Source organism: Gilbertella persicaria, assembly GCF_025201335.1.
Source record: "Gilbertella persicaria strain CBS 190.32 chromosome Unknown B0P05scaffold_62, whole genome shotgun sequence".
NCBI classification, from domain to species: domain Eukaryota; kingdom Fungi; phylum Mucoromycota; class Mucoromycetes; order Mucorales; family Choanephoraceae; genus Gilbertella; species Gilbertella persicaria.
Genome location: NW_026252023.1, coordinates 16,039 through 38,606, shown reverse-complemented (window position 1 = coordinate 38,606; position 22,568 = coordinate 16,039). Strand labels below are relative to the sequence as shown.

The window sequence follows — 22,568 nt, the reverse complement described above, 5'->3', positions numbered from 1 at the left end:
TTTGATGAGTTTGGTATCATCATTGACTAAACCAATGACACTTTGCGGCTGGAAATAACTCATTTATTATATGCATACCTTCTGAAAAACGCATTAAGCATCAACAAACTGATGAAACACTTCTTCTCAGATAAAGTGTAGCCACAACCCTTTCGAAATCAATTTGTGTACCCAGAAATGATAGTCTCTTCTCTTTCTGTTGTATGCCATACGCCTTCAATCTTAATATGACATTTTCAGGGCTTGAAGTAAAGCAAGAGCAAAGCTTCCCCATAGAGAGAAAAAAACTTTTTTGAAGTGCCCAATGACAGAAATGGAAAAAGTTACTAAAATATTCGCAAAATTCAAGTTTTCCAAAAACGAAAAAAGAATTTTTGACCCCCCTTGCTTTTCTTTCTCTCTATACATATTCAATCATGAGAAAGCCTATTTACAGTTTGACCAGAAAGTTGGGACGTATGTCCTGGAACAAATACAATTTGTACAATATTGCTCAAAAGGAACTTCCCAACATGAACAACAAAACTCTTTTCCAACAAAAGTGGGTTGCTAAAAGAGAAACCCGTGCTTACCATGGTGATGAAGTGACAGAACGTCAATTCAAGAACAAGTTCTTTGATCCCAAGTTACCAGAAGTCCTCTCTTCTCTTGATCCCAACCAAGCTCACCCTCCTGTTGCTGTTCTTACTTTTGCTGAACTTGAGCGTCGTTTAGACTTTGTTGTCTTTAGATCCAACTTTTGTCCTTCTGTTTACGCTGCTCGTCAATTATGTGTGCACGGCAAGGTGTTGGTCAATGGTAAAAAGGTAAATGTTATATATTCGAGAAGATGTCTAGTAGACTCATGTGTGCTCGTAGATGGCTTATCCTTCTCACAAATTAAAAGATGGTGATGTTGTAACAGTTGATCCTCATGCTATTCAATTCCTTAAGGGAGAAAAAGGACAAGAGTTAGATTTTACACCCAAACCATTCTCACAACCTTTTATGTTTGTTCCAGAATATCTCGAAGTCAACTACAACACCTGTCAAACTGTATTTTTGAGATCACCTGTTTCTCGACCAGGACGCTCAGAAATTCCTTCACCTTTCCCTCCTGAATTCCATTCTCTCGCTTATGAATATTATGCTCGTAACAAATAATTGCGTTATTAGATGTTTATAAAAACAACAAAAATCTGTAAAATAAAGATATTAAAATATAAAAAGTCACATCATTCAATTATTAAAACTTTTTTTCTTAAATAGAATGACAATTAACACATACAAGTATGACAATGTATCCATTGTTCAAGTAAAAGATTTTGAACGTCCTCATGCTGTTCGCCATAAAGTATTTGTTCTTGAACAAGGTTATTCATCGACAATAGAAACAGATGAGTATGTATTTAAAATACAAATCAAATAAATTCATAAAAAAAAATGATTAGTTTGGATGACAAAAGTACACATTGGGTTGCTACTTGTGATAAAGTAGACCAAAATGGGACTCTAATTGAATCAAATGTAGACGTTGGCACAATTCGCCTGGTTCCAAAGAATCAAAACATGGCTAAATTGACTCGCTTTGCTGTTGTTCAAAATGCTCGTGGCCTCAAAATTGGTCAAAGGTTATTAGAGGCATTTATTGATTATTCGAAGAAGAATGGCTTTGATACTATTGTTTTACATTCGCAACATCCTAAACGAGGTTTCTATGAAAAGGCTGGATTTGTTGTTGAACGAGGCGATGATGAAGTTTTTATTGAAGCAGGCACACCTCATGTACGCATGTGGATGCGCAACTTGCAAGATAAATCATAGAGCACAGTTATCCTTTATAGAAAGTAAAATTAGACACTTCCCTTTACGGCTAATCAACAAAATGACAGCTTTGACATAAAGCATTGATTCATCCTACTGTTAATATTTTATACGAAATTAGCTAAATATAGCTTTATGCATTTTATTTGATGTACATCTTCCTATTCGAATTCTTTGAAGTTAAGATAGCGACCTCAGAGGACCATAAAAAGTCTCTTTTTCCCTTTGTGTTTACCTTGAACGACGAGACTAACAGATATAAGAGATAAACCAATAATTAACAACAGAAGACTGTAAAGACTATTGTAATTATAGAGAGAGATAGACACAAATAGAGAGATTTTAACCTTAGGCACAATTCCTTCAAAAGACAATGAAGATATATGTAAAATAATATTTAAGATAAAAGATGACTTTTTTTTTATTCCTTTTAAAGTTCTTTTTTTTCTGTGCGATTTATTTTTTTGAAAGTACGCACATCTTTTTTTCAGAAATACGCGAATAATTTTTCCGTTTGGTGTATCATGAAACAAAATACGGAAGAAGTAGGACAAACAAGGAACATCAGAGACATGTACCATTCCAATTTGAAGATTTGTTAGCATAATAAAATCACCAGAAAAATTGCGAAAGAGAACAAAGAAGCGACATAAAACAAACATGCACACATGACATTAATGTCGAGCCGAGATTAATTACGAAGCACATTGCAAGTAATACACAACTCATGCAAGAATTGCCGCTAGAACTAGAAATGAAATTCCGAAAAGAAGCAAACGCAAATAAAAGAAGAAGGTTCTCACCTAACATAAAACGAAGCAAAGAACGAAGAAAAGGACCAAAAAGGATACTTAGCAGAACATTGATATTAGTCAGTTATTAGCAATTATATTTAGTAAATTATTTTATATTTCATGTCTTCAATTACTAATTACGTACTAGTACAAATAACTAGAGAGCGTATAAATAACCCACATAATCTAAAGAATAAAAAGCATTCCTTTTTTGATTAGTGATCAAAACTACTTAGTTTAAATAATTTCCTTTTTGGGTGTACTTCTTTGGAAACAAGAGTTAAAGAACAAGCCTAAAATAGTATTTCTTGATCACGTGATCTTATTGCAGTTATAAACATTCCTAATAAGACGCAAAGATTACAAAATTGACAGTGATGATATGTGAGTTTATAGAATAATTGAAGCAGATATTCTAGAAGTAAGATAACCGATTAATCACTTATTACACACGAACACCAAGGAAAGACTGTAAAGAACCTACTTCGAATGTAATAGCACCAGATTCTCAGGTAATCTCCTTCAAAAATATCCTTTTAGAAAAGTTCGATAATTTTATTAGGTTTTACTAATTCAGCTTTTATACAATTCAACGGAATTAGATAGTAAGAATATAATGTACTAAGATACAACGATAAGAACATAGATAGGTACAGACAGATAACGGGTAAAAAAAAGGAAGTAAAGATAATAAAGATCTTGATTTGCTTGCATAAGAAAGAGTATAAGAAAATAATGGGAATTAACACTGTTGAGAAAATACATGATCTGTATGAAATGAGAGATGGCTTATTGTTTTGCTTGCTAGTATTCTTGTTGGTCCTTAAATCCACATGTTCACCACGAACGCACCAGAATCATCACCAACACCTGTTACAACACCCAGAACAAGAACAGTCATTACTCAGAGGGTGCTTCACCACTTTACTACGTACACTCATAGTATAGAAGCGGCACGGACACGAATGAATTCGGATCGGAATAGATGCTTACGCCACCATTCTCTAAGTATTTTTAAGCTACATAACAAGAACATTTAATTTCTCAAAATTGTCGTAGAAAAAAGCGACATAGAGCGAAAACAACCGATTGAAGTTGAGTACAATCTTCCTTATAGTTACAATCCAAATAAGCGAAGGTTTAAACCTCAAATATCGAACAAGAAAAGAAAGAAGGTTAGACTGAATCTATTACGCTTAAGGAAGTTGCCTTTAGGAGACGCCAAGCTCGCGTGGCATTCGTCGAAAAAGAAGTAATCAATCAAGTTGAAGGATATAATTACTTCCTGCTTTATTAGTGATAGAATAGATATTTTAGTATAGAATAGAAAAGATATAAATACCGTGTTGTTGATGATTATAAGTTACTTATCAAAGACTTATAATATCAAAACACAGGTAACATATAACAAAGAAATAAAAAAAAAAGATCAAAGACTTATAATATCAAAACACAGACGTCACTGCCTTCTAGAATATTTTCCCAGTAATACCATTGGCTAGAAAATATTCTATCGTCACCTGACCTGTATTATTGGATACAAACCTTAAAGAAATATCAACTTGATAAAATGAGGAGAAGTATCATGGCCGAGTGGTTAAGGCGGCAGACTTAAGATCTGCTGGACGTGAGTCCGCGTGGGTTCAAACCCCACTGATACTAGTATCTTTTGCTACCTTTGTTGAAAAGTTGAATCTGTTTTGTCTGATGTTTTTGATGTTTGGTTCCATTGTTTTACAGAAAAAGAGTTCTTCAGCGTCTATACATTCGCCAAAGCTTTAAGTTTTTCTAATTTTCCCTTTAGGTCTTCTGTAGTTCGTTTTTAAATCTATTGCACCCAGATGAGTCATGTTTGATGGGTTTTTCTATTCATAAATCCAATAAGCTACAGTAACGTGAGCTGCTCTGAGTTTCCTTATTCAGGTCGAGTAGTTTTCTATCTGTTCCTGTACCCAAAAAAAAAAGACAAAAAAGACTTGATCTCAATTTAATCATAAATGACGCACTGACTGAGCATAAATAATTTGTATACCAAATGAAATCCGTTTCTTCATCCAAACAACCTGACCTTGGTCAAACAAATAAACAAGCACCTAATTTGTAAAAGTATTGGCTATCTTACACATTTGCCAGAATAAAAAATGACTTTTTTTTTTTTTTTTTTTTTTTTTTTTACTCTTCTTATGTTCATGACCACACAACTGTCTTTTATTCATTAAACTTTAAGCTAATACTATTGACGCAATGTCTTTCATCAGTGGGTGTTTTGAAGCCTTCACCTTTGAATACATGTCCTAAATGACCACCACATTTAGCACAACAGATTTCAGTGCGTACCATACCATGAGATACATCTTCATGTCTTGTAATAGCACCTATTTATTCCATTTAGTTTGTATACTTTACCATAAACCTAAATACCTGGAATGCCTTCAAAGACTGTTACTCAATTAGTAAAACAGTATCATGGATAAATGTTAAAACTTACATGCAGGCCATCCGCATCCGCTGTCAAACTTTGTGGTCGAAACATAAAGTGGGGAGTCACAACCGGCGCAATGATAGACACCTTTCAGAGATAAGGTCATCAGTGTATATATTTCATATCACAACAATACCTTTCTTATAAAACTTGTTGTATTCCCCAGTTCCGGCAGCTTCTGTACCTATAGCCATCATTGTCAGTCTTTATCTCGAGTCGTTTTTTTTTATAAATTTACCTTTTTGACGAAGTACGCGAAACTGTTCGGGCGATAAGACAGCTCGCCATTCTTGTTCAGTCTTTGTGGACATATGTTTAAAGCTTAAAAGAGCAATAGGCTTATATAAGAGGGGTTTATGAGGAGATAGTTGTTTAGTTGTTATTCTTGCAATAGAACGCAAGGACATAAAAAAAGAATAAACACTTGTTTTTTGTGCGTAGCATTACATTAGAAATCTGAGTGACACGTGAGCCCTGAAACTTGCACCAATCAAAAGGAAAGTTTAGATCAATGATATCAGTTTTGAAAAAGACATTTATTTGTTATTTACACAATCCCTTAGAGAGCTTGATTTCCCCCAAATAAATTCATCTTGGCGCTTGTGCAAATAAGAGCGCCTGGGTTTTAGCGGTCTTGTGATCTTCAAGGCTCGAATCATACTGGCTTCTGCTACAATCATTCTAAGGTTATTGCAGTTTGAACGCAACCCTCTGATGTAGGCATGCGATTCAGTCCATGCTGGCCTTTTAGGCTGATATGCTGGTGGTGAGTCTTTTTTCTCTTTGGATGTGCTTACGGATTTTTTGAGTGTAAGATGTCCTACACCAGTTGAAGAAATGGGTATTTTCGAATTATTTTGTAGTAAGATCGATAGATCAATGATGCGTTGAGGAAATGTACAAGGTTGGGAATTATGAATCAAGAGTTGTGTAGTCGTATATGCTGGTGTAATGGCGGACGTAGTAATCTTGTTGGCTTTATTTGCTATTGGTAAAGATTTGTTTTTAAACAGAGTTGATAATGTGTAGAAAGTCATAATGCTATGTACATTGGAATAAGAGATTAAAGGATCCATAATAATAGACTATATAAGAAGTAAAGAAAAGCAGAGGTTCTGAAGCGTATTTATATCACGTCAAATCATCAGGCACAACACAACATATTTCTTTTTCTGTAATTCGGCCGCTTTCTGACCTATAGATTTACCTCACATGGCTCTTGTTGCTCATACTCTTCGTGTAGCAAGAATACAAACAAAAAGTTAAAATGTTTGTTTTTCTCTCTATTCACAAATAACGGGCACTTACTATAAAAAACTTCTAGAACAGATATAGCAGCCATAGTCATGCCTTGCTTGTCCCTCCACTTTTTTTAGGACCAAATTAAGCGTGGATCACCACATGTTTACAGAGCGTTGACAACCCAACCTGAATTTGACGAAGTATATATTTCAATTCATTCTGAAACTAATAACCCTCTTTTAAGAAGAAAAAAAAAGAACAAGTAAAGAGAGGCATGCGATTCTACCTGTCACTATAAAGCAATAATAAGTGATCAAAGAAAATGTTATGGCCTATTTGGAATACTGTTTTTCTTAACCGATTTTCTCTAGTTTCGTAAAACAACAAACAAACAATGAGGGACAAATATCCAAAGTTGTATACAAAGATAAAGAATCGAGTTTATTTTTTCAAGTCTTTCTGCCATTTTAGTATGCATAGACCAGGTATATTTGTGAATACTTTTGCTATCTATATCGCTGCAAAGAAATGGCGCGAGCTACAGAAGGTAGCTTAAGGTTTAGAAAGTTAAAACATGGCAAATAGTGAGATTTCAGTTGACCATGTAAAGTCTCAAGAGAACAAGCTCCCTTTTTTATTGTTGATGCCGTAATGGCCAATTTTGTGCATGCAATGCCTAAGCAATAGGTAAGGTGAGAAAGTTTTAATGAAAAAGATATCCTGCTTCCATTTCTTAACACCGAGACGCTTGATAAGGTAATTGCACATATCAGTTGAATTTCTGTGTAGTAATTGTTTCAGTTCTTACGCTGGGAATAAGATAAGTTTGTGTTTCTGAATTTGAGATTTACTATAACCAAATAACTGGGTTTTATAGTATCATTCCCCCTTTTTTCCAAGAAGGAAGCCTTTTACATAGTCCCACTGTTTACTTTATTATGAAATGATATTGCAATTCTTTGAGAACTGAACTGGTGCCTTTAAACTGATTTTTTTGTGTGGTACAACAATATTGACGTCAACTGCTAAACTTTGACGCTTCTTAATATATACATAAGACTTGGCATTTACATTCGATGGCTGAGTGTTAAATCAACAACATCTCTATCTATATGTATTTAGTCAAACGATTGTCTTTAAATGTGCCAATGGGACAATACAGACCACATAGAGCATTATTCAAGTAGCCAAATTAGAAACTATGTACATACTACTTCATTTTCATTTTGATGATAGCATTCGAGCAGAAGAGAATAGTCAATTAAGACTGTTGTCTGAATGCGGTGGTTGAAGATTAGCTTCTAAAAAGCTTCTTTTTATAACATACATCGATTTGTTTTTAGAATTCAGGCTTAGATAAGCCCTATTTGTGTTTGCTACTATGGATTCTTGAGCCATTGCGGTTTATTAAGGTACTGTTTATATAGAACAGCCTTCGCTATGTTAGTTTTGATATATCTATCGTCGTTAAAAAGCTAGAAATAAAGCAAGTGTCTTTAATTTTCTGTAATCTGATAATTTTACCAAATTAGGGATATTTTCCCATTGCAATAACAGATAATTTTTCTATTTTTATTATTATTTTATTTTTATATTTATAGCTACTTTAGTGGTTTTTTTGATTCTTTAGATTTTCCGCCGCTATAGATAGAGAGATCGAGTGATATATGTGAACATTAAAAAGTATAAAAGCTCTGATTTATTATTGATTTTTTTCTAATTTCACTATCAATTTTACCATGAAGTTTACTTCTATTCTTACTTCTGTTCTCATTACCACCGGAACCCAGCTAGTGTTTGCTGCTCCAACTGCTACTACGGCCGATGCATCTTCTACTAAAAAGTGCTACATTCCTCAAGCATCTCCTGTTTTTCCCAGTGATATGGCTACAGCTACAGGAGTAGTTGATTCATACAACGAAGGCCCTTATAATCTTAGCACTACCTTGCCTACTTACACTGTATCTGGTTACCCTGAAACTTGGAAGACACCTCCTACTGATTCTGATGAAGTCAAGGCTGCTATTGCTAAGATCGATTGGTCCAAAGTTCCCAATGCCCCTGTCAGAAAACAAACAAAAGATGGTAACTGGGTCTCTGACACAGATGGCCCCAAAGATCCTTACTGTTGGTGGTCAGATACAAACTGTGTCAAGCCCAAGATTAAAATCCCTGAGGATTATCATTCTTGTCTTAAAGACAATCAATGGGGTCTTTCTTACGATGATGGACCATTCAATCTTTATTACGATGAGAATGCAAAGACTGAAAACGCTTGGGCTGAACCTCAACTCTATAACTATTTGGTGAACCACAATAATCAAAAAGCCACTCTTTTTGTAAGGTCCTTTTTTTATACGTCAATTCTCAACTAATTCATTTTTATTTTGATAGTATATTGGTTCTAATGTTGCCACTTATCCTGCTGCTGCCAAGAGAGGATTTAACGATGGTCACTATATCTGTGTTCATACCTGGTCTCACCCAGCAATGACTACCAAGACAAATGAAGAAACTGTTGCTGAACTCTACTGGACTCTTAAGATCATCAAGGAAACTCTGGGTGTCACACCCAAATGTTGGAGACCTCCTCAAGGCGATGTTGATGATAGAATTAGATCCATTGCCTGGCAAATGGGCATGCGCACTGTATTATGGGATAGAGATACCAATGATTGGGACATGAAGGTCTGTTGCTTTAAATAATTGATTAATTATCTTATACTAACATGCCTTGACAGGCTCCTGGAGGTGGTGATCTTCCTGTAAGCACTGTGAATGGTTACTTCAAGACATGGATTGCTGACCAAAAAGCTGGTAACCAAACTTCCGGTCACATTGTTCTTGAGCACGAATTGAACCATGCTACTGTCAATATGACTGAGAGATGGCTACCTACTATTCAAAAGGTCTTTGATGTTGTTCCCGCCTTGGCTTGTAATAATGTAACCCAGCCTTATTGGGAAAAGAACATGGTATATCCTACTTCCACATTACCTGTCAATAACGGAACCGAATCTGCTTAACATTAAATCAACTACTGCTTAAAGCGCTAGATATATTTGAATTTATTGTTGTAATAAAAATCAAAAATCGGCATCAAGAGAGAAAACACGACTCTCTTTTTGACTCATAACACTTGCTCTTTGATAATCAGAAACACGCTTCTCAAAAAAATTAGTTTTGCCTTGAAGAGAAATCAGCTCCATGAAATCAAATGGATTGCTTGTATGATAGTGTTTAGAAAAGCCAAGTGCAACCAAGAGTCGATCAGCCACAAATTCAACATATTGACACATCAAATCGTCATTCATACCAATCAAGCGGACAGGTAGCGAATCCTTAAAATAAGACTGTTCGATTTTAACGGCTTCGGATATGATCTCAAAAACAGTAGCTTCGGAAGGTTGATGAACTAAATGTTGAAAAAGCAAACATCCAAAATCTGCATGAAGACCTTCATCTCGGGTTATGAATTCATTGGAGAGAGTCAGCCCAGGCATCAAGCCTCGTTTCTTTAACCAAAAGATAGACGCAAATGAACCAGAAAAGAAGATGCCTTCGACAGCGGCAAAAGCAACAAGGCGAACGCCAAATGGTTGATTAGACTCGTTTGAAATCCATTTGAGCACCCATTGAGCTTTGTTTTGAATGACAGGAATAGTTTCAATTGCATTAAACAAGAACTCCTTTTGAATCGGATCTTTGATATATGTATCAATCAATAACGAATACATTTCCGAATGAACATTTTCAATCATGATTTGAAATCCATAAAAGCATTTCGCTTCTGCAATTTTAACTTCATCACAAAAGTTCTTCACTAAATTTTCGTTGACAATTCCGTCCGAGGTAGCGAAAAAGGCTAGCACACGAGAGATAAAAAAGCGTTCATCTTCGTTTAGTTTTTCTTCCCAATCGTTTATATCTTTTGATAAATCAACTTCTTCAGCTGTCCAAAATGAAGCCTCGGCTTTCTTGTAAAATTCCCAAATCTAATTGGATATAAACATTACTAATGCGCATAATGTTCTATTACCTCGTAAAACTTGATAGGAAACAAACAAAATCGCCTTGAATTTTCCTTCAAAAGAATTTCCTCACCGGGTTTTAGGCTTAGTCCTGCCAAACGGTTTAGAATAGAAGCTCTCAAGTCCTTGGTGGTGAGTTCGGATTTGGCGTCAAAGACTGTCATTGTTTGTTGATACGAAAAGAAAGAAAAATGTCTTATCTATTTTATAGACAAAAAGGATCTATATTATTTTTCGTCATGCCACTCTTTTGCTGCGTATTTAAGCAATTACTATAAAGAAAATGTGAAACATCAGTCACTAATGATAAACTTTAGATTACGCAGACCCAACCTTGGAATGGCATGGTATATTCGACAATGATCTCTCTCAAGATAAACTGATTTTCTTTGATCAACAAAGCTACTCATTGCTATGGTAACACTGAGTTTTAAAGCATTCAGGGGAGCTAATGAGGGTCGAGCCTTTGCTTTTGGTTCGGCAAGAAAAAAAGTCACGCTGTACAGCCGCCCTTGTACCAACAATTTGCCTTGTCTAAAAGCCCTTCCTTTTTTTCTTAACCTTTGTTAAATAATATGCATCGCTTCAAGGCAAAAGGTATCAGTACTCGTTTAGCTTCTCAAGCCCAATGGGTGAACCCTAAAGACCAAGTTACAAAGTGGAATATTGTTACCGGTGACAAGGTAAGTCTTTTTCTCCCTTTTTTTAAATGTTTCTAATACATATCTTTAGGTTGCTGTTATTGCTGGTAAAGACAAAGATACCATTGGTGAAATCAAGTCAGTCAACCGCCAAACAAACACCGTTATTGTCGAAGGAAAGAAGCTTGTAAGATATTTTCAGTACATATTCAATTTCTAAAATCCTTTTTTTAGGCCAAGAAACATGTTCCTATGCAACCTGGTGCACCTGAAGGCGTTATCAGAAAAGAATTGCCCATTCATTACTCTAATATTATGCTACTTCATCCTGATACACAGTATGTCATGCATAAACAATATCTTCCACAGGCTGAACGTTTATTTTTTTTTCTAGAATGCCTACTCGTATTGATCGTCGTAAGGTTACAGAGACCTTGTCAGATGGTCGCATTGTTTCACGCTGGAGTAGATTTGTCAAAGGTACCGATATTGAAATTCCTAAGCCTGTCAGAAAATACAACGATCAAAGTGGAGAGGAGCTTTTCACAACATCTCCTGAAGATGCAACCAGTGCCACTTACACTCCCGATCATTCACAACCTCCCTTCCCTCAAGAAGTTGTCAGAGAACTTCGAAACATCTACAAAAAGAAGCCTATTGTGCCTTTAGCATAACCATCATGAGTCGACAAATGCATAGAATGAGGTTTTTATTTTTTGACGAGAGTTAACTCAATGTACAGATTTATATAATTCAAATAAAAAGAAAATAGACAAAATGAAGTTTTTATCCTCTATTGAACAACTTTTCTAAGGGAGATATTCCATAGTAGGAAAAGAAAAGAGGTTCTGACGCTATAGAGAAACGATAAACTCTTTTCGATCTCTTAGTCAAACCTATCACCTTTTTTGGGCGAGTATATGAATCAAAGGCGCTAAAGAGTGCTCAATATTTTATTGTTTTAAAGTATCTTTCAATTCTTGAAGAGTTAACTTTTCTTCCAACTTCTTTAAACGAGCTTCCAGCTTTTCAATGACTTCTTTTTGAGTGGTGATTTGGTCTTGAGCATCATCACTATTTCCAAAGCGTAATTCATTTAACTTGCGATTAAGCGAGGATTGTTCATCCTTGGGATACATAAACCGAGTCGCTTCAATGGCTGCATACTTGGAACTGGCATTAAGTTTAACAAGTCCTGAAGCAGCTGTCATTCGGACAGATGAGTTAGGGTCACGAATTAAGGTTTCTACATCAAAGATTGTTAAGTATTTAATGGCTATTGAATTTATACACATACCAAGCACTTCAATAGCTGCTTTCTTTAAGCTATCAGATTGCCATTCAGCAGAGAGAATTAAGCCTTGAATTGCAGTAGGTCTAGCACGAAGAGGCTCCTTGTTATAACCAACACGACTCAACAGGTATTTAAAACCTTCTTCACTACGGTGCACACCCAAAGCTGTCGTATTATAAGTATACTGCTATCAGCCCCTCTTTTTTTCTTTCTTACCCTTAAGTGCTCCACCACGAATAATACCATGCTGACCAAGCTTAGAATCATCTTTAGCAACTTGCAAAAGGTATTTCAAATCTTCTGGATTCTTTTGTTGAGCTAAGGAAATCAAAGCAGCTGCGTGAGCACGATAAGGAAGGTTTTCTCTCTTGAGTAACTGAAGCAAAGAGTTTCTCAGTTGATCATCAACCATATTAGCAGCACCAACGATGAGAAAGAGAGCCAAAGGATCCGTTTCATTGTCTAACAATTCAGACAAGATTTGAAGGCTGTAAGTACTGTTTAACTTGGCAAGGCTTTTAGCACCTATATGAAACAATGAGTATCTTATGCACTGTAGGCTATTAATATTTACATTGTATTCTAACACCATAGAAAGGTTCCTTCAAAATAGCTTCATGAACAGCTTTTAAAGCAGGTCTTGATCCACTCTTGACTAATTCACCATAAGCCATAATGCGATCCATCAAGTTATCACTGTCCTTGGCAGTTCCAATCAAGACATCTCTGTCAATGGAAGGCATTTCGATCACAAACAAGACTTTGCCCTCAGGATCAATAGAGATCTGACTAGGCTTTTGGCCTTCAGGCAAAGAAAGGAAACCAGTTACTGATTCTTCTTGATCAAATGTGAGTACAGTAGAGATCTTCTTATTATCATTTGTGGTGATCACAACATCCAAATCAAAGGCAAAAAGAGGAATTTGCTCAGCAGCATTGACTTGTGTTTGAGTCATCGTGATCTTGACACGATTAGCATTTGCATCGTACTCGTATTTACCATTAAGCTTAGGATAGCCCTTAGAATAGAGCCATTCATCAAAGAAACGAGTCAAGTTGAGACCTGAAGCTTCTTCTAAAACGTTTTGGAAATCAGAAGTCTGTACAGTCTTGTTGTAGAAACGTTCGATATAGGTCTTGACAGCACTCCAAAAGACTTCTTCACCTAAGCGTCTACGAAGCATATGAATACGCCATGCACCACCAGGATAAGTGTGCATATCAAACATATCCCATGAAGCATCGTATTTACGAGTAACAATGGGACGCTAAAAAAACTCGTAAGCTTTCATGGAAAGACAGACGATACTATTATACCATATAAGAACCACATTCTTGAATATATTGTGTGGCATTATCAAACATTTCATACCGGAATTCATCTTCTGATCTGTTATCTTGTAACCAACCTGAACCCAATTCATAGTCAATAACTCGACTTAAAGACAATGTAGCTGACACTTACATGATTCAATATAGTTTGCCCAACCTTCTTTCAACCAGGCATGTTCAAAATGGCGGATAACCAATAAATCACCAAAATATGTATGACCTAGTTAAATTGAGTACAAATTTGCTTTGGATCCTCATATTATACCCATTTCATGAATGTTAACAGTATCAACTAAGCGCTTTCGTTCAAGAGCATGCGTTTCATCAAGAAGTAAATGCTCAACCCAAGTGACTAAAGAGATATTCTCCATAGCTCCACGAATGGCTGGTAAAACAATTTGATAATATTTGCTCCAAGGGACTAGTAAATCATTTTAACATGCGTGTTCTAATTTGACAAGGTCACACTTACATGGAACGCCAACCTTCTTTTGAAGCCATTTAATCATATTGGGTGTTTCGTCAAACGATCTCTTAAGATCTTGCTTTTCATATCCCTTTGCAGTATAATACTGATGTATTGTTTAAGCACCATGGGCTATTGTACTTTTTTTTACTTGCCTTGATTGGTTTTCCATCTACTTCACCATCGTCCACTTCAATAAAATCACCTACTGCAAAGCAAATAAGGTAGGAAGGACTTTTTCGGTTGTGTTAATCATTCCAAACTGCACTCAATTGATTCTTACCAAGGATGATCCAATTCCCACTTAGTAGTCGTAAATTCACCTGTCGTTTCTGAACTTTTCAAACTACCATTGGCCAAGGAAGTGTATTGTTGAGGAGCTGTAATTGACCATGTCAAGGTAGTACGAACAGTTGGGAAATCAACAGTAGGCAACCAATGACGAGCTCTATACAAACAAATGTTATTTTCTTTTTGTTCTGCTAATCAAGCACACTTACTTTTCGGTTTCATGATCTGTAATAGCCCAAGCAGAAGTAGGATCTGGTATTTCATCATCCTTGTTGAAATAAAGACCTGCAACAGGCTTTTCAATCGTGTATTCAACAGTCACCTTGCGCTCACTCTGCTTTGTAAGGGGTTCTTTCCAGTACAAATGGATAAGATGGCCATCATAGTAAAAGTTGGATAAGCCTTCACCACTCACTTTGACATTTTCAAAATCTTCGGCATTCAATGCAATTTTCGACAATTCCTTGTTATCAGCAACCAGTCCTTGACCCGTATGCTTAAAAGTGATTGTGACTTTTCCTTCAAAAGATTTGGTAGAGAGATCCTGAAATTTGACATCAATATCTAGAAACAACAGTCAATATCGACTCCATTGGTTTTAGCGCGTGTTTTTACCAAGGTGGACAGGTTCAATAACCTTGCTTGGAGCATAGTGATTGGTGGCTGTAGCAGAGAAAAAAGAATCGCTACCGCGCTTTGTACAACAAATGTTATGAGGCATATTGATAAGAGAAAGGAGGAAAAAATTGCCTTTTTATATTTAAAACTTTGTCGGACCTATGCTATTGCATTGGCATTGCATTATTTATTATGTAATATAGCCGGTTCAGGATTTTTTTTCTTGCCACCACCAAATATTTCCCACTCTTTGCTGCGGTGAATGTCATGAGTTGTATTACCATGATCGAAAATAGATTTGGACTCTTTTGAAGATTTTTAACAAATTAAGAAACTCTTGAAGACAAAATAGGAACTTTGAATTATTATTCAATAATTAGGGCCATCAAAATGACAAAGAGCTATTGTAAGATTCGTATTATTTGCTGCAAGAATGTATAACTAAATATTATAATTACACCAAAACATATATTTCTGTGATGGCAAAGTTTATATTGATCTAAAATTATAATATTGATAGCTGTAGATGTGAATATGGCCCATTTAATTATGCAAGGAAAATAGATAGCATGTACTGTTGCAGAAATTAAGATTGTTTTTATTAAATTTTGTACATATTTAATAGCTTTCATCAAACAAGTCTTTCAAGGCTTGATCCTCTTTGGAATCTTGCTTGTTACCGTTGGATGCGCGCTTATTGTCCTTGAGAGCTTCTTCTTTTGCCTTCTTAATAACAGCATTGCGCTCCTCCATCTTTTTGACATTGGATTCCCACTCAACTTTGTCTTTGACCCATATTCCCATACGTCTCTCTTCTTTATCATCGAGAGCAGGCGGCATAATAGCCATTGTGTTGTAATACTTGAGTATAGTTGTTAGAGTGTTGGCATCCACTTTGTATTTTTCCATGATGGTCTGTCTTATCTCAGGCTTGTCGATATCACCTGGTGCTAATCTTTTGCGTTGTTCCAAAAGCGCAAATAATGAATCAATTGAAATGGCTTCTTCTGTGGCTCGTAAGCCTTGGACTTCTCTTTCTTCTGCTTCTTGTCTTTGTCTCATGATACCTAACATTGTATCTGACTATACATGAATGTATCAGTACATACTGTTTAAAAAAAATAAAACTTACAGCTCTCATTTTTGTCACCGTAGGTGGGACTTTGACAGGACCCAAGTTTCTCAAATTCTCAAGTAGCTGTGGATCGCGGCTGTCTTGTTCAATAAACTCGTCTTTAATTTCTATAGATACGTATAAGACCTTATTCCCGAGATCGTGGTGCGTATTTTACCTGAAGCAGCGTTAATTGTAGAACCTAATGTAGAAGGAGACTCTTTTGGAATGTTTTGGAATGTTTCCGGACGCGCTTTAGTTGGTAATTTTCTGGCAACTTTTGACGTTTGTGCACCCATAATGTAATCTAAGAAAAAGAGTATAAATTCAATTAGATATTTCAATGTCTGGGGGTTTTTTAACTGTGAAGATTCATTCTCAGTTGACTACGCGCAGAATGCTTTTCTTGTGTGTAGGAATAGAAAGAATCGTGGCTTTAGACTTGCATCCGATGTGTATGTACTGTGAAATTTATGCATATACATATAAACACTGACTTTTTTCATGCAAATTTGGTTCAATCTCTTTTCAGTCATAAAATAAAGTATACCTTGGAACGGAGTGTTACCCGTTTCATCTTATCCAAATGTAGCATGTGGGGGCTCATTAATGGGGGGTGAGTAGTTTTCTTGACTGCTAACAAATGCAAAAAAGTAGCCACTGTTTCTAGTTTCTTTTTTTTTCTCGAAAATAATTTTACTCAGTGGCATAATAAAGCTTTTCTTGATACTTTAGGAGAAGAACACGCATTTGTATTATGCTGAAACAAGTACTATTATCGAGAGAGGGAACTTACCCGATTGACTCTGGCGAGGCATTTATGTTCTCGACACCTTTATTCATAGCTCCTACACTCTTGTTTTTGTTTGTCACACTAGTAGGGTTCATTCGTAACCGAAAAACCAAAGATGTAAACTGGCAAGATATTTCCGCCACACCTAATAGAAGGCTTTCGGCATTTTCAAAATCCATTATTGTATTGGCTTCCTTTGTCCCATTTTTCTTCTTGTTGGATGTTGCAGTGCTAGTGGCCCGTGTATTATTAGAGGAAAATGGACAACCCTCGATGATGCTTGCTTATTACATTGTTTTATCTTGGCTGGCTTGGGTAGTCAGTTTGGTTTGTCTTATGGATGAATCTCATAAATTTTCAAGATGGTATTGGCTGCAATACACTTTCTTTGCTTTGGCTTTTCTTGCTGAAACATCTGTAGGCTGGCTATGGTATATGGAAATAAAGCCAGGTAATATATACATGCATAAAAAAAGACTTGGTCCGTTAACTTTTCTTTTTTTTTGGATTGTCTAGAAGGCGTTGTGCTTACTATCTACGATAAATTGCTGTTGGCAGCTTTCCTTGTTCGCTATATAATAGTAGCCATCATTTTATGCCTGTCATTTATTCACATGATCTACAGCAACAACTCTATTCGTCATGATGAAACGTCTCCTTTATTGGACTCTCATCCTACTTATGGAGCAACTGTCTCAGAGGTTGTGGTTACCACAGCAAAAGAAAAAAGCAGTTTCCATGACTTTTGGTCCAAGTTTATCAAAGTGTTCCCTTACATTTGGCCTCATCATAACTTTAAGTTACAACAACTGGTCATTCTCTGCTTCTTACTGATGTGTTTGGGTCTTGCTATCAATGTCTTGACACCTTTGCAAATCGGTTATGTTGTTGACAGATTGAACAATGATCCTAAATCGTTTGCTTGGGCTGCCGTCTTGGCCTATGTTGGATTTAAGTTCTTGCAAGGCAGTTCTGGTCTCATTCAAGCATTACAAAACTATCTCTGGATCCCAGTGGGCCAATACACAACGCGTGAAATTTCTGTCAAGCTATTCGCCCACTTGCATAATTTATCTCTACATTACCACATCAACCGTAAGACAGGCGAAGTGCTTCGTACAGTCGACCGAGGTACCAATAGTGTTGTCCAATTGTTGTCACAGATTGTGTTCCAGATCTTCCCTGCCCTTGCTAATATTCTGGTCGCCGTCGTTGTGTTCTCTGTCAAGTTTTCATTGCCTTTTGGTTTGATTGTTTTTGTGACTATGGCCTTGTATCTCTATGTGACAATCACATTGACGGAATGGAGAACTGGATTTAGACGCAAGATGAACGAACTCGACAACTATGCTCGTTCAAAAGCCGTTGATTCTCTGTTGAATTTCGAGACAGTCAAGTACTACAATGCTGAACAGTTCGAAGTCAACCGCTACAATCATGCGATTGTAGACTACCAAAAAGCTGATTACATCAACTCAGTCTCACTCAATGTGCTCAACTTGGCACAAAATGCTGTGATCACAGGCGGCTTATTAGCAGGCTCTTTGTTATTTGCCTTCCAGGTCTCCAAAGGCAAATTAACACCGGGTGATTTTGTTTCCTTCAATGTGTACATGATGCAGCTCTATATTCCTTTACATTTCTTTGGTACTTATTATCGTATGATCCAACAAAACTTTGTGGACATGGAAAAGATGTTTGACTTATTTGAAGTTGAACAGACGGTCAAGGACGCTGAAGATGCAACTGAATTACAAGTGACGGAGGGTCATGTCAAATTCGACAAAGTCTCATTTTCTTATGATCACCGTCAGACAGCTTTGAACAATATTTCGTTTTCTATCCCCAGAGGAGCTACTGTTGCCTTAGTTGGTCCTTCAGGTGGTGGCAAATCTACCATCTTGCGTCTCTTGTTTAGATTCTATGATCCCAATGCAGGTCATATCTATATTGATAGTCAAGATATTGCTGGTGTCAAACAAGCCTCTTTGCGTAAGAACATTGGTGTTGTTCCTCAAGATACTGTCTTGTTTAACGATACCGTCATGTACAATATTCGATACGGTGATGTCAATGCCTCAGACGAAGATGTCTATCGTGCTGCTAAGGCTGCTCAGATCCATGACAAGATTCTTAGTTTTCCTGATGGTTATGATACTAAAGTAGGAGAACGCGGTCTTCGTCTAAGTGGAGGCGAGAAGCAACGTGTGGCTATTGCTAGAACGCTCTTGAAGGACCCAGCTATTATCTTGCTTGATGAAGCCACAAGTGCTCTTGATACCACGACAGAACGACATATTCAAGGCGCTTTATCTGCCATGACTAAAGATCGCACTACGCTTATCATTGCTCATAGACTTTCTACCATTGTTAGTGCTGATTTGATCTTGGTCATTAAAGACGGTCAGGTTGTTGAGTCTGGAAGTCATGATCAATTGATTCAGGGTGCTTTAGCAGGAGAAAACCAAGGTGCTTATTATGAGATGTGGCAAAAGCAACTAGACGACCACCATGATACTAGCCAAACTGCGAGTGAAACTGCTACTCCTAAACCTTTAGAAGTTGTTGAAGAACCAGAGTCTTTTATTGGAGAAAATGATCAGAAAAAGAAGGCACAAAAAGAAGAAGAAATCGTTCGAGAAGCTCAACAGATTCAGCAACAAGCAAAAGAGGCTGTTGAAGAATCTATTCAAGAACAAGTTGAAACCGAAGAGATTCAAGAGCAAGAAGAAGCTCAAGGAATTAGCACAGATACCAAGCAAGAATTGGAGCATGAATTAGCTAGTAGTAACAATAGTCCTCATACTTCTACAGCCAATAGCAGTGCAAACAACAGTGATTCTGAAGCTAAGAAAGAGATATCCATGACACCTGTCGATCAAATTAAGAACAACAGCAAAACCCGCCGTAATTCAAAGAACAAGAAGAAAAAGAAGAAGAATAGTAGAAAATAATTTCATATGCAGAAAATAAATGGATTGGCTTGTTGAGTTTTTTTTTTTTTTTTGTCTTTTCACTTGTACACTATCCTCTCATCTATTCTAGATCTCAACTTACTATTGTTTAGAAAAATGACGCGTATTGTAGTGCTAGTGTGTATTGTTTCTTGCTTTTTTTATTTTTTTGAAGTAGCTCAAGCTTTTAACTTGAAATCTATGTTATTTGGAGATAATGATAAAGACTCACAACAAGGACAGGCTACCACTGTGCCTTTCGGTACACCTATTGTACATAGTCAGTCACGCCGTTCTAGTAAGCCATAATTTGTCTATTAGTTCAAGTGTTGATGATTATAGATATACCTTGTGAGCATTACATTTGTGAAGAAACAAATGTATGTGTCGAGAAACCTTTGGATTGCCCTTGTCGCATTCAAACAGACAAAAAATGCTTTATTGGAGACTGGTATATATGTATAAGAGGGGACGAATCCTGCGATCAAGTACTATAGCAATAATAAAATAGAACGAAACATTCTGTATACAGCTAATCATCATGATATGATTGATAAATCAATTACTTATTTATTTAAACAAAGTTGTATCTTTTTCTCTTCTTCTTCTTTCTTTCTTCTTTTCATATGCCTTCTGAAATCACTTATAAAGACATCGTCTTGTATAAAACTGAACATTGTAGAAATTGGGATGAAAAGGGTTTCTGCAGGTAAATAAAATATATATATATATAAATTCATGCAAATAAAGAAATTGTTAGATATGGAAAAAGATGTCGTTATGCCCATGGTACAGAAGAATTACGTCCAATATTACGCTCAAATCAATACAAGACAAAGATTTGCCGTGCTTATCATGAAAATGGTACTTGCTCTTATGGAATTCGGTGTACTTTTATTCACCAAGTAGATGAGAATAAAAGTCAAAGTAGCAATGATGATACCAGCATAGCTAGTCAACAACAACCTACCGAACAATCATCTATCCATTATAGCGATTACAATACTACATCTCGCCGTAAACAAACACATGACACTACTCAAGACAGTGTCCTTTGTGGAGGAGATAAGGTTGCTGCTTGTAGTTATATTTCAAGCAATGTTTGGGATTCCATGATGGGCTTATCTTCGTATGATCCGTCAGAACAGCAAATTTATCATACTAACAAAAGACCTCTTTTTTAATTATTTATCTACTGTTTTTTATATATATATAAACTATTCCATGATTTATAACATACTGTTGTTGATACCATTATTTTATTATTATAATACTTTGCATGCTGTATTAGAAATCTCTTTTGCTACATGTTCCCTTAAGAACTCAATGATAGGAGATGTCTTTGGAAATTCAATACTATCATAGATAGCCATATTAGTCCTTTTTTCTTTTGATATGTGTATATATATATATATATATAACTACCTTTCATGATTTACATAAATTGTTTCTATTGGTAACAATAATCTCGAAGTACTAGTAACAAAGCACCCTTCCCATTTCCCTTGTTTAGCATCTTGCAATGTTGGGAATTCCCATTGAAAGGGTATATTGTGTTTCTTACATAGTTCAATCACTATTTTTAAAATAGATCCTAGCAAAATATGATCTAAAGAAGCACAATACACAGTCCCGTCTTTTACTGCCAAAAAGTTTGAAGCCATGCCTTCATAGAGTTGATCTGCATCATCCATCAAAATCACTTCATTTACATCTCTTGGTTTATTTTTCTCCAGGTCCTGTCGTTCACGCACCCATTGCGAATCCTTAACTTCAGGTGATTTCCTGGCTTTCCTTTCAATCTCTACTTTGACGCGAGTATGAGAGGGGAATGATTTTAAATGTGCAAAATGAGCAGCAAAGCAAGGTTGTTGTTTCTAATATAGAATCAGTGAATATTCCTCTCCCCCTTTATGATAGCTAAAATTTACCTTAAAAGAATAAGTCAGTACAATAGATACTTTGGCTTCATAAGGGTGTTCTGTATGTGTAGTTTCATCTATATGCTCGTAATAAGCTTCCAATCCATTTTTCAAAAGAGGCATTAATTTGTGTTCAAATTCGACAGAATCTTTAAAGGGTGCTAGTTCCCTTTCTGCTTTCTCTGTTGCCTGAACTGTATCTCCCTTGAATTGGATATGCGATATAGAATTTGTCATGCGTTGCATATGTGTCTTGAGCTCTACAATAGCATCTCTATTGACTGTACGCATACCTGTATAGGCACCTAAGAGCTTATACTTAATCATTCACATCTATGTTCAAGTGTACTTTACCACTAGGATAAGATAAAATAAAATCATTAAATGTTTTGTTTGAAGGTTGAATATCATATTTGACATTGGCCATGTCAGGTTCAGTCGGGTTCACTTGTTCTATAATCACTTGAGAAAAAAAAAGGATGTCAATACGCGTTATTAGAGCTACATGTGTTCCTTACGCGAAGTATATTTTGACATGCTTGAGAATTTACAACAAGTGTTTATCAAAGGACGATGAAAAGAACGGCGTAGTAAGAAAAGTGAAACTAGCATGAAAAAGACAAGGATGAGTCACGCTGCATTATCGGTACTTGTGCTGCAAGGAATTGATTGGCCCATTGTGAGCAAAGTATATATATATAAGGCAGTATTTTACTATGTTCAATAGGATAACCGCATAGAGAAAGAAGATCTCAATGCTTCGTTATACATGTATTTTTTATTCTTCCTAA

At 36.1% G+C, this 22,568-nt stretch overlaps 14 protein-coding genes and 1 non-coding gene across 15 annotated transcripts; 8 read left to right on the top strand and 7 right to left on the bottom strand.

Moving 5' to 3' along the window:
- Positions 1-385: 385 nt before the first annotated feature.
- On the top strand, positions 386-1,222 carry B0P05DRAFT_561698 (uncharacterized protein). The gene is made up of 2 exons (XM_051580503.1): positions 386-806; positions 859-1,222. Exons 1-2 carry the CDS (start codon positions 417-419, stop codon positions 1,141-1,143), a joined length of 675 nt encoding a protein of 224 aa, XP_051430159.1. The 5' UTR covers positions 386-416; the 3' UTR covers positions 1,144-1,222.
- A 27-nt stretch (positions 1,223-1,249) lies between these two features.
- On the top strand, positions 1,250-1,803 carry B0P05DRAFT_581837 (acyl-CoA N-acyltransferase; the record flags this gene model as incomplete). Its single annotated transcript, XM_051582140.1, has 2 exons — positions 1,250-1,380; positions 1,431-1,803. 2 exons carry the CDS (start codon positions 1,250-1,252, stop codon positions 1,801-1,803), a joined length of 504 nt encoding a protein of 167 aa, XP_051430158.1.
- Positions 1,804-2,315: 512 nt separating this feature from the next.
- Positions 2,316-3,135, bottom strand: B0P05DRAFT_561694 (uncharacterized protein). Its single transcript, XM_051580502.1, has 3 exons — positions 3,082-3,135; positions 2,743-3,012; positions 2,316-2,653 (listed from the first exon to the last, which is right to left on the bottom strand). The coding sequence occupies exons 2-3, from the start codon at positions 2,778-2,780 to the stop codon at positions 2,416-2,418; spliced, it is 276 nt and encodes a 91-aa protein (XP_051430157.1). The 5' UTR covers positions 2,781-3,012; positions 3,082-3,135; the 3' UTR covers positions 2,316-2,415.
- Positions 3,136-4,176: 1,041 nt separating this feature from the next.
- Positions 4,177-4,259, top strand: B0P05DRAFT_t114. Its single transcript has one exon. It is a non-coding gene; the product is annotated as a tRNA-Leu (tRNA).
- Positions 4,260-4,805: 546 nt separating this feature from the next.
- Positions 4,806-5,390, bottom strand: B0P05DRAFT_479695 (peptide methionine sulfoxide reductase B2, chloroplastic; the record flags this gene model as incomplete). The annotated part of the gene is made up of 5 exons (XM_051575084.1): positions 4,806-4,972; positions 5,019-5,036; positions 5,086-5,166; positions 5,216-5,263; positions 5,318-5,390. 5 exons carry the CDS (start codon positions 5,388-5,390, stop codon positions 4,806-4,808), a joined length of 387 nt encoding a protein of 128 aa, XP_051430156.1.
- A 30-nt stretch (positions 5,391-5,420) lies between these two features.
- B0P05DRAFT_307115 (uncharacterized protein) lies at positions 5,421-6,472 on the bottom strand. The gene is made up of 3 exons (XM_051573492.1): positions 6,388-6,472; positions 5,877-6,312; positions 5,421-5,831 (listed from the first exon to the last, which is right to left on the bottom strand). The coding sequence occupies exons 2-3, from the start codon at positions 6,153-6,155 to the stop codon at positions 5,616-5,618; spliced, it is 495 nt and encodes a 164-aa protein (XP_051430155.1). The 5' UTR covers positions 6,156-6,312; positions 6,388-6,472; the 3' UTR covers positions 5,421-5,615.
- Positions 6,473-7,971: 1,499 nt separating this feature from the next.
- B0P05DRAFT_561669 (uncharacterized protein) lies at positions 7,972-9,450 on the top strand. Its single transcript, XM_051580501.1, has 3 exons — positions 7,972-8,660; positions 8,716-9,009; positions 9,063-9,450. The coding sequence occupies exons 1-3, from the start codon at positions 8,061-8,063 to the stop codon at positions 9,345-9,347; spliced, it is 1,179 nt and encodes a 392-aa protein (XP_051430154.1). The 5' UTR covers positions 7,972-8,060; the 3' UTR covers positions 9,348-9,450.
- Positions 9,408-10,560, bottom strand: B0P05DRAFT_518243 (ribonucleoside-diphosphate reductase small chain; the record flags this gene model as incomplete). Its single annotated transcript, XM_051575721.1, has 2 exons — positions 10,361-10,560; positions 9,408-10,316 (listed from the first exon to the last, which is right to left on the bottom strand). The coding sequence occupies exons 1-2, from the start codon at positions 10,514-10,516 to the stop codon at positions 9,408-9,410; spliced, it is 1,065 nt and encodes a 354-aa protein (XP_051430153.1). The 5' UTR covers positions 10,517-10,560.
- Positions 10,561-10,745: 185 nt separating this feature from the next.
- Positions 10,746-11,685, top strand: B0P05DRAFT_307089 (translation protein SH3-like domain-containing protein). The gene is made up of 4 exons (XM_051573491.1): positions 10,746-11,035; positions 11,085-11,180; positions 11,228-11,331; positions 11,388-11,685. Exons 1-4 carry the CDS (start codon positions 10,928-10,930, stop codon positions 11,665-11,667), a joined length of 588 nt encoding a protein of 195 aa, XP_051430152.1. The 5' UTR covers positions 10,746-10,927; the 3' UTR covers positions 11,668-11,685.
- Positions 11,686-11,911: 226 nt separating this feature from the next.
- B0P05DRAFT_641428 (peptidase family M1-domain-containing protein) lies at positions 11,912-15,106 on the bottom strand. Its single transcript, XM_051583774.1, has 12 exons — positions 14,992-15,106; positions 14,586-14,940; positions 14,369-14,533; positions 14,262-14,319; positions 14,092-14,191; positions 13,885-14,040; positions 13,753-13,839; positions 13,605-13,696; positions 12,862-13,555; positions 12,504-12,812; positions 12,291-12,452; positions 11,912-12,239 (listed from the first exon to the last, which is right to left on the bottom strand). The coding sequence occupies exons 1-12, from the start codon at positions 15,095-15,097 to the stop codon at positions 11,947-11,949; spliced, it is 2,577 nt and encodes an 858-aa protein (XP_051430151.1). The 5' UTR covers positions 15,098-15,106; the 3' UTR covers positions 11,912-11,946.
- A 460-nt stretch (positions 15,107-15,566) lies between these two features.
- Positions 15,567-16,440, bottom strand: B0P05DRAFT_561650 (uncharacterized protein). The gene is made up of 3 exons (XM_051580500.1): positions 16,287-16,440; positions 16,127-16,236; positions 15,567-16,077 (listed from the first exon to the last, which is right to left on the bottom strand). The coding sequence occupies exons 1-3, from the start codon at positions 16,405-16,407 to the stop codon at positions 15,613-15,615; spliced, it is 696 nt and encodes a 231-aa protein (XP_051430150.1). The 5' UTR covers positions 16,408-16,440; the 3' UTR covers positions 15,567-15,612.
- A 488-nt stretch (positions 16,441-16,928) lies between these two features.
- B0P05DRAFT_479739 (uncharacterized protein) lies at positions 16,929-19,855 on the top strand (the record flags this gene model as incomplete). Its single annotated transcript, XM_051575086.1, has 2 exons — positions 16,929-17,352; positions 17,418-19,855. 2 exons carry the CDS (start codon positions 16,929-16,931, stop codon positions 19,853-19,855), a joined length of 2,862 nt encoding a protein of 953 aa, XP_051430149.1.
- A 45-nt stretch (positions 19,856-19,900) lies between these two features.
- B0P05DRAFT_561646 (uncharacterized protein) lies at positions 19,901-20,456 on the top strand. Its single transcript, XM_051580499.1, has 2 exons — positions 19,901-20,153; positions 20,198-20,456. Exons 1-2 carry the CDS (start codon positions 19,973-19,975, stop codon positions 20,350-20,352), a joined length of 336 nt encoding a protein of 111 aa, XP_051430148.1. The 5' UTR covers positions 19,901-19,972; the 3' UTR covers positions 20,353-20,456.
- Positions 20,457-20,517: 61 nt separating this feature from the next.
- B0P05DRAFT_440333 (uncharacterized protein) lies at positions 20,518-20,757 on the top strand (the record flags this gene model as incomplete). Its single annotated transcript, XM_051573748.1, has 2 exons — positions 20,518-20,564; positions 20,616-20,757. Coding segments are annotated over 2 exons (189 nt in total), but the record flags the coding sequence as incomplete, so codon positions are not given.
- A 363-nt stretch (positions 20,758-21,120) lies between these two features.
- On the bottom strand, positions 21,121-22,314 carry B0P05DRAFT_591664 (aminotransferase; the record flags this gene model as incomplete). The annotated part of the gene is made up of 5 exons (XM_051582924.1): positions 21,121-21,211; positions 21,281-21,732; positions 21,787-22,082; positions 22,132-22,230; positions 22,296-22,314. 5 exons carry the CDS (start codon positions 22,312-22,314, stop codon positions 21,121-21,123), a joined length of 957 nt encoding a protein of 318 aa, XP_051430146.1.
- Positions 22,315-22,568: the final 254 nt, after the last annotated feature.